Genomic DNA, 18,190 nt, shown 5'->3' with positions numbered 1-18,190 from the left:
CTTTCACAGGGGTCAGCAAAGACCATCCTACATATCAGATATTTCCATGACGATTCATAACAGTAGCAGCATTACAGTTATGAAGCAGCAACAAAAATAATTTTATGGTTGGGTCACAACATGAGGAACTGTATTTAAAGGGCCGGAAGGTTGAGAACCACTGACCTAGTGCGATATGATTCAGATTTAAGACATAGCCTATCATACATACTTAATAAAAATGGTCTTGAGGGTTGTGACACATGGAAGATGGTAAGAAAGCATCAATCCCCATTAAGCATTGCCTGTGGTGGATAGGTGTGTTAGAACACTTAGATTCCCTTTCCTCTCAGTGGGCATTGTTTGAGCACCTGCTAGGCACAAAGCAATGTGGGAAGAAATAATAGACAATGGTCACTCTTCTAAAAGAACTTTTGGTCTAGAGGGAGTGACAGGTAAGTAAACAACTAATTAAGTAGAATCAGTAGGTACAAGAAACACAAGATGGTATCCTCAGGGATCAGGGCAGGCTTTCTGGAGCACCTGGTGAATGATTTGAGTTGTGAAGAATTAGCAGGATTTCCTTTGGTGGTGGGGGTGGGGAACATTCCTGAAAACAATAGGGAGGATTGAGTGGGGGTGGGCAGGGGAGGAGGTTCAGCATCCCTGGGCTATGAATCCTTTAGGGTAGGAGCTTTGTTTCTAATCTGGGTACTTCCCGGACTCAGCCCACAAATCTGGCTCTTAGTAATGGTTTGTTGAGTGAATATATGAATGAGAACTTGGGACACTCCAACATGAGCAAAGACGAAGGGATAAGAACATTCTTGGCCTTTTTAAAGAAAGGAAAACAGTGTAGCTAGAACAGGATTTCTGCCGTAACCGGTTTGGCTCAGTGGATAGAGTGTCGGCCTGCGGACTCAAGGGTCCCAGGTTCAATTCCAGTCAAGGGCATGTACCTTGGTTGCGGGCACATCCCCAGTAGGGAGTGTGCAGGAGGCAGCCAATCGATGTTTCTCTCTCATCGATGTTTCTAACTCTCTATCCCTCTTCCTTCCTCTCTGTAAAAAAATCAATAAAAATTTAAAAAAAAAAACAACAGGATTTCTTAGTGCTCTTAGCCATGAATGAGATTAGCATAAAGGACTAAGGAAGATGGTCTTTATCCTGTGGGACCTGTGGACCCATGAAGGGCTTCCCAGTGTGGAAGGGTCATAATCAGAGCTGTCCCAGGAAGTAGATGGGCATCAGCCATGTGGATCAGAGGGCACAGTGCGAGGGAAGGACAGTTGAGAGATGGCCTGTGGGGGGTCTGGGAAGTGAGAATCAAGTAATAGGTAAGTTCTCATTAAAATGTTTGCCTTTTAAGAGACTGGAAGAGTAGAGATTTCAGTCAGTCTCTGCTAGTGTGTTCCCTTAGCAGGAATAGCAGGAATTTAACTTTCAAGGAGAAATCAGTGAGAGCCACAGCTCTCAACTGGGACCCGACCTTCAGTATCTTCCTCGTTCATCCTTTATCATCCGAATGCTTGGTTCCAGTCCCTCTAGTTGATGCCAGATTCAAAGGGTTGACAGCCTAGTGTGGTGTTAAGGACCCAGCCCAAGACAACCATTCACTTTCTGATGAACAAAACACCCACACAACTTTCATGGAAGACATGCCATTGGCGAAATTCACAATGAACAACTCTGATTTAAGAGGTCCAGACACTCTTCCTTCCCATCTGCACTTGCGCCCACTCTGCAGAATCACCACTATATGTGAAATGGCTAATAGTCCCTGGTCTTCTGTGGTCAAGTTACAGCTGATAAAGATACTGCTTCCTTCAGCAAGGGCTGCGGGGAAGGTTCTGTGGAAGTAGACCTCTAAAGCCCTTAGCATCACAGGCACTGGCTAATAAATGGGGCTCCATTGTCTCTGCTGCTGGGTTGTGCACTCAGGTGGGCAAAGTTTTGACCTGAGAGTTGAGATCCCAGGCCAGATTTGACCACTAATGTGCTCATGTGACCTTGATCGAGTCACAGAATGTCTTGACCCTCGGGTTCTTCACCTTTCAGATGGGAATAACAATTCCTGCCCTACTCACCTCATCAAGCCAATTTGAGAATCTAATGAGATTAAAGCATGGAGCATGAATATGCTTCAGAAATCAAAGAGGAGGAGTTGGGAGGTGCTAGGCTAACCTGAAACCAGAGACACCTTCTGAGGCACTAGCTCTGCCGCAGGGCTTCTCTTCCCACCATGTGCCCTTGGCTAACCCCCATCATACCCCCTCTTCTTTCTCCACGCCCAGCCCCCACTCCCCAGGGATGGTGGCCAGCCCTGGGTAATGCTTGATGTCATCAGACCCAATGCCTCTCCTTCTCTTCTACCCCAGCTTTGACCCACTCCAGGGGTTGGCTGCCGCACTGGGTGCCCTCCCATGGCGTGCAAAGCCTTGCCTTTCTCACCAGCTTCATTGCAGATAATTAGGGCCAAGCCTAAAAGGGATTTTATGAAAGATGCCACCCAAATGGGAAGGTTCTGGAAGAGGCTTGGGAAAGGGTGGGCAGGGCCACTTTGTGGTTCCCACAGCGCCATCCTATCTGAGCATACACAGACCACCTCGGGCCACTTCCCCATCACCCTGCTGAGGTTTAGGGCTCAGTTGAGCCACCTCCTGGAGGCTGGAGGGTGGCCTCCTTAGCACTCAGAGTCCCCTGAGCCAAGGAAAGAAAGGAGTGCCCAGTAAGGCACACACAGTGGGCACATGTGACAGCCAGTCTCCTGAATGTTGGAACTGGGCTGGTCTCAAAAGAATTCTAGAGCCCTTACCACCTGCTTGCTTATAGATGCCCTAGGGAGACAGTTGACCATGAAAAAATAACTAAAATCATGGTAGTATGTGGGAGATGCCTGCAAATCTCAGGGACAGTAAGGGCCTTAGGGCAGGAGAAAAAGGGATACCCCAGAAAGATTTCTGGAGGAGGTGATGGTGAGACTCAAAGATTCCTTGAAGGACAGAATCTAGTGATCCTGTAATGAGACAGGTTGGGCTGCTGCATTTTTCAAGGTTTGGGGGAGGCACTGGTTTGGGCTTTGGCTTTGGCTTTGGAACAGAACAGCATTACTGGCACCTCAGGCCAGTGGAGCCTATAACTCTGATCTCTAACAGATACCACATGCTAACCCCTGAGCTAAGATACCAAAGGTACTCACCAAACACATTACCCGCCCCAAATCATTTAGAGTTGACTGTATTTGCTTGTATTCTTTTCATTTAAATTAAAAGAACTTGATTTTACTATTTTCAAAATACAGGCCTCCTTACTTCATCCTAAACTACCTATAATCTCTAGAAGGGGGTTTGGAGAAAGCCCATATCCTGGGGTTCAGCCTCCTCTGGCTGTCTTGAAATCTGAGGATTGAGCTGGAGTTATGTCCTGGGGCAAGCTATCAGAAGTCACCTGTCTGAGGTGTCCTGCAAGCTGCAATGATTAGACATGGCCTTTGCTATGTGGGGCACCTCACATAAAAAGAAGGGGGCTGGGGCTTTCTAGAGGCAGGTAAATGAGGGGTTCATCAGCACGTGTTGTGGGAGTCATGAGGACATTGGAGATGGATCTTACTTTGGAATATGCAAGAGCAAAGTGGTCCTTTATGATTAGAACACAGAAGAGTCCGGAGATTGACTCTCGTTTCTTTTCCAAGAGCACAGGGGTCAGGTAAGTTCAACATTGTGGCCGGTTAAAGCAGACTAAGATTCTGCTCACCTTTCACTCCGTGAGCCATGCCGTGGACGAGTGTGAGGCCGGAGACCTGGACTCTCTACATGCAGCCACTTAGAGCTTGCTTGTGTCCCTCTTAGTCAGCGTCTTGCTCCTCTGACCCTGATCTTAATGTTAAAAATATGTTTTTTAAAAAACTTGACTATAAACACAAGGCAGAAACTTCATCCGGGGCTCAAACAAAGAACCAGAGAAGTGTCCCCACTGGAGGACAGACTAGAGCAGTGGTTATTAACCTTCCTAATGCCACGACCCTTTAATACAGTTCCTCATGTTGTGGTGACCCCCAATTTCATTGTTACAAATTGAACATAATTAAAGCATAGTGATTAATCACAAAACAATATGTAATTATATATGTGTTTTCTGATGGTCTTAGGCGACCCCGGTGAAAGGGTCATTCAACCCCCAAAGGGGTCGCGACCCACAGGTTGAGAACTGCTGGACTAGAGACATTGACCTTGGAGAGTTGATGGTTGACTCCCAACAGAGTGCCTCCCAAACTCAGTTGTCACTGAATTTGTTGATGTAGAGTGACCTGGGGCTCTGCTCTATGGTGAAGCAAGCTGGAAATGGGGGTTCAGCTCTGTTCAGGGGCGCTTGTGGCACAGGCGTGGCCGCAGGCGGGCATCTCTGCTGGGCTCTGACGCCGCTCGTCTCCTGGTCAGATCCTGCAGGAGTTGGAGTACGGCCCCTCTGTGGACTGGTGGGCGCTGGGGGTGCTGATGTACGAGATGATGGCTGGGCAGCCCCCCTTCGAGGCCGACAACGAGGACGACCTGTTTGAGTCCATCCTCCACGACGACGTGCTCTACCCTGTCTGGCTCAGCAAGGAGGCCGTCAGCATCCTGAAAGCTGTGAGTCCTCGCCCTGCACCCATGTTCCTGCTCCCCTGGCCAAGGGGTCATCTCTATTTCTTCTCACTCTGCCCCTCTCTCCTCCCTCCCTGCCCATTCCCCCCATTCTCCCTTCCTTTCCCTGCCTCTCTGGGTCCCACCTCTGCTCCCCGCTGAGAGGAAGGCGTTGAGGGCTGCCACCACTGCGAGGCCAGGCCTTGTTCCAGAGGCTGCTGCTGAGAGACTGGCCTGGGAAGAATTGCTCTGCTTGTGGGAAAAGGACAGTGTGTGTGTGTGTGTGTGTGTGTGTGTGTGTGTGTGTGTGTGTTTCCTGGGGGTGGGGGGCTCTGTGCCCCTCAGTGTCCTCCAGGGAGTTTCAATGGAGTGAAACCAACTCAAATTGATCTGGGATCACCCCAGCTGCTTAGGCTTTGGGTGAACCCTCCTTCCATACCTGCCACCATGGCCTGTGATGGGGAAGAGGGAAGAGGAAAGGAGGGAGGGAGGGAGGGTGGAAGGACCCTGTGCACCTGTGTCCACGATGGCATTACTGTGGCTAAGGAGCCGGTCAGAAAAGAAGTGTCCACTCAAGCTCTATGCAGCCACGCTGGATTTAGACATGTAACAGAGGGACAGTCCCTGCCCTACAGATAATCCTTCACATGTGAAAACGCTTAGTGCTTGCTCAGGGCAGCCATTTCTACAACCCAAGACACTTGTACTGAGGCAAATAAGTGATTACCTACCGCCCTGGGAAAGCCGTGGAAGCTGAGGGGATGCTAAGCAGGCCAGTTTCCTTCCCCTGGGCTGAGGCAGGGCTGTGGTGACAGCCCGGGAACTGGAATGTCAGTGCTGGCTTCTTTCATCCGTCAGAATCCGCTCGGAAGTTCAGTAGTTGGCATTCCACAGCCGCAAAATCCGCCACATCCAAGTACCCTCTCTTCCACGCTTTACTTTTCTTGTTCTTTTAGTCATATCCCAATATTCACTAGTTATATGTAGTTTACAGAAAAAATGATATCCCTATCATAAATGGAAAGTCAGTATCACTTGCCATAACTAATGAACATAATTCCTCATATGAAAATGTCAAAAAGATCTCAAATTACTTTGTGGTGTCTGGGGGGACACATTTCATATTTAGGAAAATGCCACATGGGAGTATGTTACTTTTTGCTGTAACTGGGGGTTTTTCCTTCCTCTGTCCCTCACCTCATTCCTTCCCTCCCTACCTTTCTCTCCCTCACTCTCTCCCTTCCATTACTTCATTCAGCTAATATTCAACTACTATGTGTGGAGGGCCTCCGATGTGCCGGGCGTTGTGCTAGATGTTAAGTGTGTGTTGGTGAACCTAACAGCCATCGACCCTTCCAGTAGAGCTTACGGCCCCACGGGAGAAGTGGGCAATAAATAGAAAGTACATCCATACATGGACATAGTTGGGATAAGATCGGTGAAAGCAAATAGAGGACGTGTATTCACTCATTCGTTTTTCAGCACATGCTTATTGAGCATCTCATATGTGGCAGGCCCTGTGCCAGGTGCTGGGTCAGGAAAACCCCAGGCTGCCAGGACACCATCCCCGCAGAGCTGGTCTCTCACCCCAGACCAGCCCAGCACACCTGCCTCTGCCCCCCCCGGCCAGCACCCCTGCTGACCCTTTCATTTGGATGACCCAGAGCAGCATCGGTGTCTGGAGATATTTTTAGTTGTCACAGCTTGGAGCAGGGGATGCTACTGGCACTTGTGTGTCCAGGCCAGGAATGCAGCTAACATCCTACAATACACAGGAGGTTCCCTGGGACAAAGAAGTATCCGGTCCGAAATGTCATTAGCACACGGTTGGAAACTTTGACCTGCAGACATTCAGAAGCTCGAGATCGCGCCTGTGCTGCCAGTTGGTGAGGGTGAAGGCACCGCCCTCGGGAGAAGAGCCTCTGGCTCAGGGGCGGCTTCTCCGTACCCTCGATCTTCGATCCGACCCCTCCCAGAATGGGAGGACAGGAAGCTCAGAGGAAGTGAGGAGCCGTCTTCCCCTCCCTTGGCCTTGGAATGCTTCACTTCTGCACATTATCGCTTGAGTCTCGGGCCAGGCCAGGTTTTCCATGACTCTGGCCACTGAGCTGGGTCCGAGGGCCGCTGCCTGTGTGAAGGTGGCACAGAAGCTAGTGAGGCCATTGCATCATAGAGTTACACACAGAGCAGCCTGTGCAGCAGTACGTGCCAGTCCTGCTGCTTCCCTCCCTCCCCATTGTGCCCAGGCCCGGCCTGCAGCACATGTTCAGTCATTTCAGTGTAGTGAGTGCATCAGAGGGGCCAGGCACGGGGAGCATAGGACTGATTCCTATGTCATAGAGCTTACCAAGGGAAGGAGACGTTGACACAAATTATAATTTAAGTAAACAAGAAATAGGAGGTCCCAGGTCTCCACAGAGGGGGACTCTGGGGAGACTTCACAGAGGAGGCAGCATATTGACTGGCTCTTAGAGGAAGGGCATAGGCATGAAGAAGGGCCTCCAACCAGGGGAAAAGGATGCAAATGGCTACCAAGATAGACTGAGTTCAAAGCACGGAGTTTCTGTGAGGGGTGTGGGCTTTACCTGCAGGTGACAGGAAGCCATCAGAGGTGCCAGGGGTGACCTCTGCTGACTTTGGTTAGAAAGATGAAGTGTGTTGGTACCATTCCTAACTCACATCTGCCCACCACCCTTTACTTTCTTATCCATGGCTCTGGCCCCGCCAGTAGCAGTTGGTCTGTGCCCAGGTGCTTTTGTTTCAGGGGCACCAGGCAAGAGAAAGCAGGAGGCTCTCCCAGTCTTTCTTGCTGATGAAGCCTGAAATCCTACTATTGTAGATTTATCCCTTGGATTCATAGTTTGTCCTCTTAAATGCAGACTCAGCCTTCACCCTATGAATTGTCATTGTCTCTCCACATGCACACACACATATCCCTGCCTTGATTATGGGTGGCTGTCGGAAATTTTTCCACTTATTAACACTAATTGTTTTTTTAAGGTTATATTGTTACTCATGGGTAGAGGCCAGGGGCAGGTATTGTTACTCATGGGACGGCCAGCAGATATTAATTTATCTGCTCAATTAAATTAATATTTGTCATCAGGCCTGACTCATTTAATAGGAATCCGTTTCTAAGACACCAGCCAAAAAATGTAAAACCCATCAATGTGCTTTATATGGACAAGCATTGAGAAGCAATACGCCTTTTTCTTGTTTGTTTGTTTGTTTTGTGTGGGTTTTTTTTGTCTTTTGATCCACATGCATGTTTTGTGCTAGAGATTCAAATTCAAATCTTTTAATGGGAGGGTCCAGGTCCAGAAAAAGGAAAGGGCCAGGGGGTGCCTTTGATAATGTACCTTAATGTGAACATCTGATCCTCTTTCCGCACTTCAAAAAGGACTGTTGACTTCTCCATGTAAATGGGTTTATCAGACCTCTGTCTCCCCGAGGAGAAGACTTGAGAATCTGAGGGAAATCAGGGAGTGAGTAAGAGCCTGAGCTTCTAATCCCAACTTGGTACCTTGCTGGCTGTTTGACCTTGGCCAAGTTAATTAATCTCTCTGTGCCTCTACTACCTCACTTATAGAATAAGGATAGTAATAGTAGCTCAGAGGGTTGCATTTGGCTGAAATAAATTTACACACACACACACACACTCACACTGTTTAGAATAAAGGTTGGCAAATAGTAAGTTCTATATGAGTTCACAAATACCTTGAAGGGCGAAGGCCCTGAAAGTGCGGAAAACAGGCTGAAGAAGTTGCCTCGGCTGATTGCTGTCTTTCCCTCACAGCCAGGGCCTGTTGGGCTTTTGTCACTAATTCTATGTCCTCATCCCTGCAGTTCATGACCAAGAACCCCCACAAGCGCCTGGGCTGTGTGGCAGCACAGAATGGCGAGGACGCCATCAAGCAGCACCCGTTCTTCAAGGAGATCGACTGGGTGCTCCTGGAGCAGAAGAAGATCAAGCCACCCTTCAAACCTCGAATTGTAAGTAGGGCCCAGAGCTCCTCCCACCCCGAGGGCCGGGCCTGGGTACCATGCGGAGGGAAGATGGTCTGGGCACATCTCACAACCAAAATGACAAGGCACAAGGGAGCCAAGACGCTCCCTGAGAGAAAGTCTCTGCTGCCCTAGTTTACTGTAGAAAATGTGCCACCTGCAGCCGTCATCGAGATGAGGATTGCCATGGGACACGGAAGAACATTTCTTACTTTAATGGCGATTTACTTACTTATTTTGGTCAGAAGTTGCACATGGTACTAGCTCTCCATGTATGGTGGCGATAGAAGGTTTCTTTATAAATAAACAGGTTTGTTTTGTAAGTGAGTCCATTTAAAGAAAAACATTAACTAAGTAATAGTCACAGCCATTATGTGGACCTAGCACAGGGCATGAAGTTGTGACTCAGTGACTGACATTTGGGGACTGTCCCCTGAGGGGCCAGGTCTGTACAAGGCCATTTCCTGAGGCCACATCAGAGATCACCTGTCCCCTCTGTCCCATCTCCCTTCCAACTTCACTCCAGCCTCAGCACACACTTCTGTCCAGGCTCTTAGGCCTGTTAGGGTGATGCCTGGGGGGGGGGGGGGGCGCAGGAGAGGTCATTGAAGGGTGTTTGAGCTCAGAAATTAGACCTAGTGACTCTGGGCTTGAAGCAGAGCCAAGACCGGGTCCTGGCAGTGACCTTCTGCTGGAAGGGGACAGGGTTGGCGCTGCTCTCCTTAAAGTTAGTAAGAATGCGTGTGCACACGTATGTTTGTGTGGGGGGGAGGTATTATCTTAATTCTCTTGGCTTTTAGCATGATGAGGCTAAAAATATGGGTAGCCAGCTGACCTGCGTACTGGGAGTGAGGAGAGATGTGTAATATAGGGATTTACTGGGCAGAAGCCCCAATCAGTCCTGTCACCCCACATTGTCAGATGACCCCTCCTTCCGCACTACCAACTACACAGATGAGCCTCCTGTGCCCTGTGAAGCATCAGAGAGGGTTCCGTTATAGTCCAGAAGGTTTTCTGAGGAGTGATTATTGGTTATCGGTACTGCTGTTCTTCTCAGAAATGTTACCTCAGTGCAGAGGGGTAACTCTCAGCTACAGGGCCTGGTCCAGCCTTAGCCAGACGCCAGCGTCCAGAGCATGGCAGGTTGACAGTCACTTGACACTCAGTCCTGTCGCCACTCTTCATTTGCCTTCTCCTTTGGTTTCATGATTTTTCACCGGCTAGCACGCAGCTGGGAACAGGCTGGATTTAGGTTCACCTCCTTTCCCTGTTAACATCATCCCCACCCCTGCCCACCTCCCCCATAGCTCTGGGGCCTGCTGTGCCAAGCCTGTGCTGTTCGTGCCAGCTTGCCAAGGCTGCCTCCCCTGCCCCAGGGTCTCTGCAGGTGGCCTTGACCCTGACAAGTGAGGGGAAGTAGGAACCGGGGGGCCAGGCACAGGAGGAGGAACTAGAGTCTTGATCTGAGGGAGACATGCTAATTTAGGCTTAATCTAAGTTAATCAACCCAAATAAAATTGGGAAGTAAAGCTAAGTAAAGAATCCAGGCCCGACACACAGGAACCCAGTACAAGATCAAGGACTGATCGACTAGCGCAGGTCTACAAAATGAGTTAAACCTCAATTCGAACTTCATGTCAACAAAACAATTTAAAACTAAGCTTTCGGAAGGCTGGGGCAGGGCTGGAGGAGCAGCCCCTTCCGGTGGCATGGAGGGTGGACAGGACAGGGCAAGCCCCCAGGGACCACCAACAAGGGGTATGCAGGGGAGAGGGCCTGGGACGGCAGAGGCAGGCAGCAGGTCTTGCAGCGAGGCCTCACTTTTGCTAAGAGGCCACACGGAAGCAAGCAGTTCGGGAGGTCTTTAATGATAAAAAGCACCAGGAAGTAAGTCTTAGGTGTGGATTCACGGAGAAGAGCCTCTCACTGACATAGAACAGACGGGAACAGTGCGCAAACCCAGCGGAGGAGAATGCCCTGAGATTTCAGGAGGCTGAGAAGCGCTGATCCCCAAAAAGCCCTAGCAGAACTGGGGTTCCGCACTGGGGCTTCCACCCTCTGGTCTGAGCTCTGAGCCAAGTGAAACTGCAGACCAGGGAGGAGTGACTCCGGAGCAGTCCCTGCCTCCCAGAGTGAGGGAAAGGTGTGGGGTGTGAGCTTTCTGAGGCCTGAGGGATGGGAGGCGAGTAAGGAAGGAACCAGGAGGCCAAGCGCGTGACCGATCCCACCTGGCCCAGACAGACAGGGACCCCCATACCGCTGTCCCTGGCCAAGAGTGCAGGTGCTCCTGTGGGCACAGGTGTGAGGGGGCCCTCATATACCCGTAGTAGGAGTACTTCCCTGGGTCAGGGGTTGAAACCAGCTGGGGCCAGGTGGGACTTCATCCCCCCCTGGAGCTAAGGGACCTATGCTGTCCTTCCTGGGCCCCCCAGAGAACCCCCACCTGGAGTAGAGGGCAATACTCTGTGTGCTTCCTTTGCTGAGGGGCTCCAGTCGGCTCAGAGGCCCTACCACCCCTGGGTAGGATGGCGGTGAAAAGGGGCAGGGGCTGTCAGGAGGGCCCACCAGTCTTCAAGTGTTAGCCTTCCCAAGGCCCCATGTCATCACTGCCTTGGACACGTCTCCTGTGCACTCACCCTCCACAGACCTCCATACAGAGCTATGCTCGCCACCTGGGGGCGGGGAGAGGATGTTTATTCAGTTGGTTTCCAGCCAGTCTGAGGAGATAATGAGAACATCTGAAGGAAGGCGCTGAAAAGGGAACCTTATTTGGCGCAACAAGGCGTTTCTGATCACATTTCCAGCGGAATGATGTCCATCCTTACAGAGTTCTCAACGACAAGTCTTGAGAGACTTAAATGATTCAAATATCTGATCACATTAAATCCGTCAGACTAGAGATTTCTCTTTGGAGAAATATCAGAATTGGGACAGAAAAGAATAGTCCTCATCTGGTTAGCAGGTTGGAAAGGTGTCCCAAACCTGCCTCTAAGCTGACAGCTCCTTCTGAAAAAGGTTAACGGCAGGACCCTGAGTCATCAGAGGGCTAGTGGATAGCAGAGGTGGATTTTAAGTTGCATTAGAGCCCACCACTCTGATGACTGTACTGTACTTCTCGTCTCTGAAAGCCTTGTACAACCAATGTGAAAACTCACGTAAGGCTTTTATACCCCGCCCCCCCTACTCAGGATTAGCTCTTGTGGATGCCTGCCTGGCTCAGAAACCCCCAGTGAGGATGGCTCTGAGCTCCATAAGCAGGGCCAGCCTTACCCTGAGGCAAGATAGGTCTTTGGCCATTAGAGAGACCCTGGGAAGCGGAGGTCTGTCCCCACAGAGCCATCTTCTGTTCATGGGGCAGGGAGTTCTCTCGAAGCACAGGATTTCAGAGACTTGAGGATGCATCTGGTGCCTTCAAGGAGAGCCAGGGGAGAGAGGTTCTGACAGAGAAAATGAAGGAAAGCTGGTTTGGAGGCTCCCATTGGGAAGAAGCAGCCAGGCTAGTGGGCTGCAAGCAGCAATGGTCAGAGTGAGGGTCTTGCATCTTAAGGACGGACTTCAAGTCAAAGGAAAGACTGTGAGAAGGGGAGACAAGTCTGAGCAGACAGCACCAGCCTTGTGTTTGGCGGTGGCCTTGAGAAGGCAGTGCATGACTTAGCAGGCAAGGAAACCAGGTGCAGACACCTGGTCTGTGCTGACGCTCCCCGGGACATCCGGTCAAGGGCCTGGGACTGTGAGGGAGTGCTCTCCTGTCCTGGGCTAGCTCCACTCACTCCCTCCCTTCGCCCACGGGCATCACACCCAAATGCCACCAATCCCAGAAACCAGCTGGGTAGCTACTGTCCTACTACCCAGCTGGCTGTACTGAACCTGAGTGGGGGTTGTCTGTCTGAGTCAGGAAGGGGTTGGTTTTGCCTGGTGGTAGGTGGTAGAGATGAGGCTGGTAAAGTCCAAGTTACCCAGTCTAGGATCTAAGAAGAGCCAAGATGTAGTGACATGTTTTCTAGAGTCCTACCCACTCCCACCACAAGTTGGCTCCCCTCCTGGCAGAGCCTTCTGGCGGGCACAGCGGGTCTGTACTCTGCCCAGGCTGGCGCAGCTGGAGGCTGGGGTCCCTGGATCACCTGACGGGGGCTGAGTATGTGGGAGGGGGAAGGCACAGCTCCAGGGCCTGATTCCTGTCCCCTCCCCTGGCTTCACCCTCTGAAGATAGCACCAAGGAGATTGTCCAGATTCATAGCTGGAATTTGGCCTCTGGTCAGGTTCTGTCACATACCTCCACTGGCTGCTGTCCCCTCCAGGCCTTTGGCTTCTTGAGATGTTTGCTAAACTGAGATATCTGCTCCCTGGCGCCTGAGCCTCGTCTAACCCCTGCCCTGAATCCCCAGCTGTCACTAGTTCACAGGGTTTCCTGCCTTCAGGTTTATGTGTGCTTCTTTGCACGGGCCCCACCCCAAAACACTTTCAGTGGCCCCTGTTTCCACACGATTTTCCTCTCGCTCATCCTCCAGCTTTATTTTACATTCCCCCTCCTCCACTTTCCCTTTCATCCTCCTCCTGTCCACTCACACACTGTACTGATGTTGTACAAGTCATGCGCATCAACACTAAACCAAAGACTTGGTGCTGCCAGGCACTAAAATCCATGTTCTGGGGTGGCTGGCTTCAGAGTCAAGACACAGAGTGAGTGGCAGGCAGCCAGCAGTGGGTGGGGGAAAGGAAAAGCCATCAAGGCTGGAGCCAAGGCCTTTGATGTTGGAGGGGCTCCCATTGGGAAGAAGTAGCCAGGACAGTGGGTTGCGAGCAGCCAGGGAGAGAATTCATTGGTCTGTCCCACTGGGGATTGGGGTCCAAGATGATGGCCTCATCTGGTTGCCAGTAAAAGTAGCACATTTAGCTTTTATGTTCCTGGTGGATTTGCCTTCTTTGGGATCATGGAGGGCAGAAGAGATATGTTTGGTGTGGTTGAAGGGCATCTTCTGACCTTGCAGATCTTGGAGGTATTTTGTTCCCTCCTAGCTTCCCTCCTGCCCCCCGCCCCTCCATTTCCTCATTCAAAAAAAGCATTAGGCTCTGAGATTATGGCTCCCTGGACTTTGGGGGAAGCCAGTGGAGGAGAGGGAGATCTGCGTCCCAGAAACCTAGCTGTCCTCAGAGAAAGCCACAGGCAACGAGGGAAATGCTGGCCAAGTAAACTTTTCTTTGTGTGCGTGTTCTCTCTTTTCAAGTTTGCTTCAGTGTGAATGTCCCTCTTTAAGGTAAGGCCTCCAGAGTGGGGAGTCTCTCCAGGTAGGTGAGCCCTCAGGCCCGGTGACATGGAGGCCCCTTTCAACCTCATGGTCCGTGTTCATCCAGCCATCACACTGCATGGCGGGACGCCCAGGGAGGCCTTTCCTGCATGCTCCTGCATGACTGGGCTGTGCTGGGAGGAAACGGGGAAGTGGGCTTGAGACCCTCACACCCTCACCAACTTCGTGGCCTGAGGAGGAGCGCTGCTGGACAGGCAGCCCCTTCCCCTAAAGTCAGCCCCCTTGCCCAGGGACCACCTGACGGCATGGACCTCAAAGACAGAGCCCACCTGGCAGAGAAGAAGCAGGACCCAGACAACTCCTGAGCCCATCAGTTAGGACAGCCCCCCGACTGCTCATGCTGTAGTGAGAGCCTTTATTTTTTTATATATATTTTTATTGATTTCAGAGAGGAAGGTAGAGGGAGAGGGAGAAACATCAATGATGAGAGAGAATCATTGATAGCACCCACCAGGGATTGAGTCCATAACCCAGGCATGTGCCCTCACCGGGAATCAAACTGTGACCTCCTGGTTCATAGGCCAACGCTCAGCCACTGAGCCACACCAGCCAGGCATAATGAGAGCCTTTAGCATCCAAGAGGCTGCAAGGTCCCTCAAAGAGCTAGGACTCTGATGCAGGGCTGGAAGGCACAGGAAAAGTCCAGGAACCTGTTTGTGGTAGTTGTGGTGGCATGGTACAGTGAGCATGGTACTGGCTTTGACCTCAGAGAGACTGGGGTTGAGTAAAATTGCTATTATAGGAGAGCCATGTGAACCTGAAAATTCACTTCAACCCCAAATTTCTGGCCTCCCTGAGCCTCCCACCCCCCAACCTCCTTGCCTATGAAATGGGGATGAGAATACCCACTCACAGAATCATGAACAAGCCCAAGATACTTTGTTCACTACAGATTCTCAGTACATGTCAGTTCCTCTCTGTCCATTCACCACCCTACACCCAGCCTGTTAAAGCCCCTCTTCTTTTCATCCTGAGACTCCCAGAATTAACACTTCAGGAATGCAGGAGGTGGTATGAGGTTTGGAGACTATAGAATCAGATGCGACCAGGTTCCAGTTTGTAGGCTCTTGGGAAAGTCATCTCATCTCTCTGAGCCTCAGTCTGCCAATCCATGGACTGGGAATAGTAGTATTTACCACACTGGGTTGCTGTGAAGAGTAAAAAGCTGAATTGTGTGAACTGATTAGATAGTCCTTGATGTTCAGTGAGCACCGGGATGGTGTGATGCTGATATCGATGGAGACAGTGGAGATCTAGGCAGAGGGAGGCTGCGTGGAGCAATATCCCTGTTCCAAAGGGGTGGAGGGGCCAGGAGTTCAGATGAGTGAGGACACCATGCTGTAACATAAATACTTGAGGAATACTAGGTCATAGGGTATTGACTTTGGGAGGGGAGTCTTGAGGTTTGGTAGAGGACAGAGGGGAACAGATGGCATGAAGAAGCCTCCCCAGACAGGCTGGGAGGCAGGGCCTCTGTGTGTCACGAGGACCTCTTCCCCCTTCAGTCTTGGAGAAGATCCTGACCAGGTAGGGCCACTTGAACAGTGCCCTCCTGCCCATCTCTGCGGAGAAGACTAAAGGGTGGCCTGACAGTCCGGAGTGGAGGGACAGTCGTCATAGGCTGAGTAACGTGCATCAAAGTAAAGCAGAAAGAGCATTAAACCTTCCCCATGGAGAGGCTTGGTCCTCTAGCCCTGAAGCCAGAACTTGCTCTTTGAAGGGTGCAGGCACCAAGGGACCTTCTGTAAGCTGATCAGGTTCCCCCTACCACCCCAACCTCCAAGTCCAGGACCTTGATTCTCCAGGGCCCTTCTGTCATGGAGGAAAGAAGCTCTTGGAAACCCCGTTTTGCATGGGGGCGGGAGTGGGGGGTGGGGGCGGGGGGCGCGGTCATTAGTGCCCCATTTACTTTCCATTGTGTGTGCTGGGGTGGCCGATGGTAATAATGGGAGATTTGCCCTAAACTTGACACTCGTGTTATTTTTGAATTCTGGGATTTTACAAACACACAATAGATTTGTGAAGTTTCATTTAGCTTCCACATCAACCTCCGTCTCTTCAAACTGAGAAGACCTGGCCCATGTGAGCCTGCAGCCCCTGAGCCTCCATGTTATTCTGGCTCCTCCTTGCTGGGACCTACTTTAATCACAAAGTGGTTTCCTCGGAGCACAGAGCTTGGATGCCAATGGCCTGTCTTAGGTGAGCCCAGCCGGGGGAGTGGAGAGAATGGCTAAGATAGTGAAATATGTTTCTTGCTTTAAGTACAGAGATGGGAAGATAAGCCAGAGTAGGGCTTATCCACTGAGATGACTTACAAAATAAACCAGGCCTTGACTTTGGGCATCAGGCACAGACTGTCCCTCTCCCTCCCCACAGCTGCTGGCCTCTCACTGAGTGTTGCAAAGTAGGAGGTCTTCCTGGAGAGGCGTGGCAGGTCTAGGCTACAGGTTCCCAGGTCCTGGGATGTGGGTGTTCCCCTTGATGCTTCAGAGTACCGCCACCCCAAACATGGGATTCCAGAATCTAGCCCCAGCTGTCCCACAAGCAATGAGTTAAGGGGAAAATGCTGGGCAGTGCTGGGTGCTGGTCCCTGCCGTTGGTATCTATGAGACCCCGAGCAAGTCACTGAGTTTCTCTGCTCCCTTCCTGGGAAATGGGACCTTACACAATCCTGAAGATTTGTTCCAGCCACTGCATTTCAACATGCAGGAGCACGGGGATTTGAGGGTTTTTAAAGTCAACGTTCCTGTAATAAAATGTGCATAGACTAAAACTTACTCACTTCAAGTGTACATTTTGATGCGTTTCAACAAACTGATGCACCCACGTAACCCTGAGCACAATGAATAAAGAGGACGCCTCCAGCGCCCAAGCGGTTCCCAAGCGCCGTAGACAGCTCTCTTCTGGATTCCATGTATGTGGAGCCGTGTAGTGTGCACTCCTTTGTGTCTGGCTTCTTTCATTCAGCATCATGTGTTTGCAATTTGAGGGCTGTATTTTTAACTTTTGCTTATGGAAAATTTCAAATATGTACCAAAGTAGAGAAAAAAGTAGAGAGAATCCCCATGTGTCCATCACTCACATCAATTAGCAAGATCTGCTTACTCAGTTAGGGGAGGGCTTTTTCTTTTTTTTTAATTATATTTTTATTGATTTCAGAGAGTAAGGGAAAGGGAGAGAGAGACTGAAACATCAATTATGAGGAAGAATCATTGATTGGTTGCTTCCTGCATGCCCTACACTAGGGATTGAGCCCGTGACCCAGGCATATGCCCTGACCAGGAATCGAACCGTGACCTTCTAGTTCACGGGTCAACACTCAACCTCTGAGCCACGCTGGTCGGGCAGGAGGGCTTCTTACCTATTAGTTTCACAGCTGCATCCTTGGCAGTGACTCCTGGCACATAGTAGGAATTTACTCTATGTTTGTGGAATGAATGGTGTAGATCTACAGTGTTTTTCCAGAGAATGTTTCTCTCAGCGCCATTTCTAAGTTCTCTTCTCACCTTTTCTGGCCCAAGACTGATTCCAGGTTATGCCTGGGAATTTGGGGGCAACAAGATCCTGCATTAGGAAACCTGAAATCATTTAATGGTAAAAGGAGGTGGGTGACCTGAGAGGCATATATTACAGTGTTTACAGTTCCTATTTCAAAGGCAGCAAGCAGAGCAATAATGAATCCTGGGCCAAAAGAACTGATCTCTATCTAGAATGTTTTCAACAATAAGGAGGGAAAAGACTTGTGAGTGGAGGAGCAGGGCTTTGCCAGGGCCAGATTGCAAAGTTTTTCCTTTGGGTACCAACAGTTATCCCTGGAAAGCTAAAGCCAACAGCTGTCAATAATAACACTGCTTTGAAAAGTAGCTGATAAATGAGCAAGGGCCCTGTGGGTTAGAGGCAGAGCGGGGCCAGGTTTGCCACTGGGTGCCTAACACATTCAGTGGGAGACACGGGTCCTGCCACAGCACGTCTGCTGCGTGGGGCCAGCTCCTGCGGGGCCTGGCTCAGGAGCTCAGGCCTCAGGCAGGCCGCGGCAGGCAGGGCACGGTCTCCTCCCGAGGCTTTTTATTCCTGGATATCCACGCTGTTTTCCACACCTTTTCAGTTCCAGGCACCACTGCTGAGCACCCCTTTATCCTGCTTCGGGGTCTACCCAACAGTGGGTTGTAAAATCAATTTAGTGTGCCAGCTGAAGATAAACTTTTAATGAAGGATGAGATGGGATGGGATGGGATGGGATGGGATGGAAAGGAAGGGAAGGGAAAGAAAGGGAAAGGAAGG

At 50.6% G+C, this 18,190-nt stretch overlaps 1 protein-coding gene across 1 annotated transcript in view; it reads left to right on the top strand.

Moving 5' to 3' along the window:
* Positions 1-18,190, top strand: part of PRKCE (protein kinase C epsilon) — a 446,492-nt gene that overhangs the window by 418,649 nt on the left and 9,653 nt on the right. Inside the window, exons 13-14 of the mRNA XM_006778637.1 lie at positions 4,416-4,604; positions 8,445-8,591. Of these exons, the coding sequence (XP_006778700.1) occupies positions 4,416-4,604; positions 8,445-8,591 (336 nt within the window). The remainder of the gene's footprint in view (positions 1-4,415; positions 4,605-8,444; positions 8,592-18,190) is intronic.

Source organism: Myotis davidii, unplaced genomic scaffold (genome assembly GCF_000327345.1).
Source record: "Myotis davidii unplaced genomic scaffold, ASM32734v1 scaffold6, whole genome shotgun sequence".
Taxonomy (NCBI): domain Eukaryota; kingdom Metazoa; phylum Chordata; class Mammalia; order Chiroptera; family Vespertilionidae; genus Myotis; species Myotis davidii.
The sequence above is the reverse complement of the archived record's forward strand: the minus strand, read 5'-3'. Positions and strand labels throughout refer to the sequence as shown.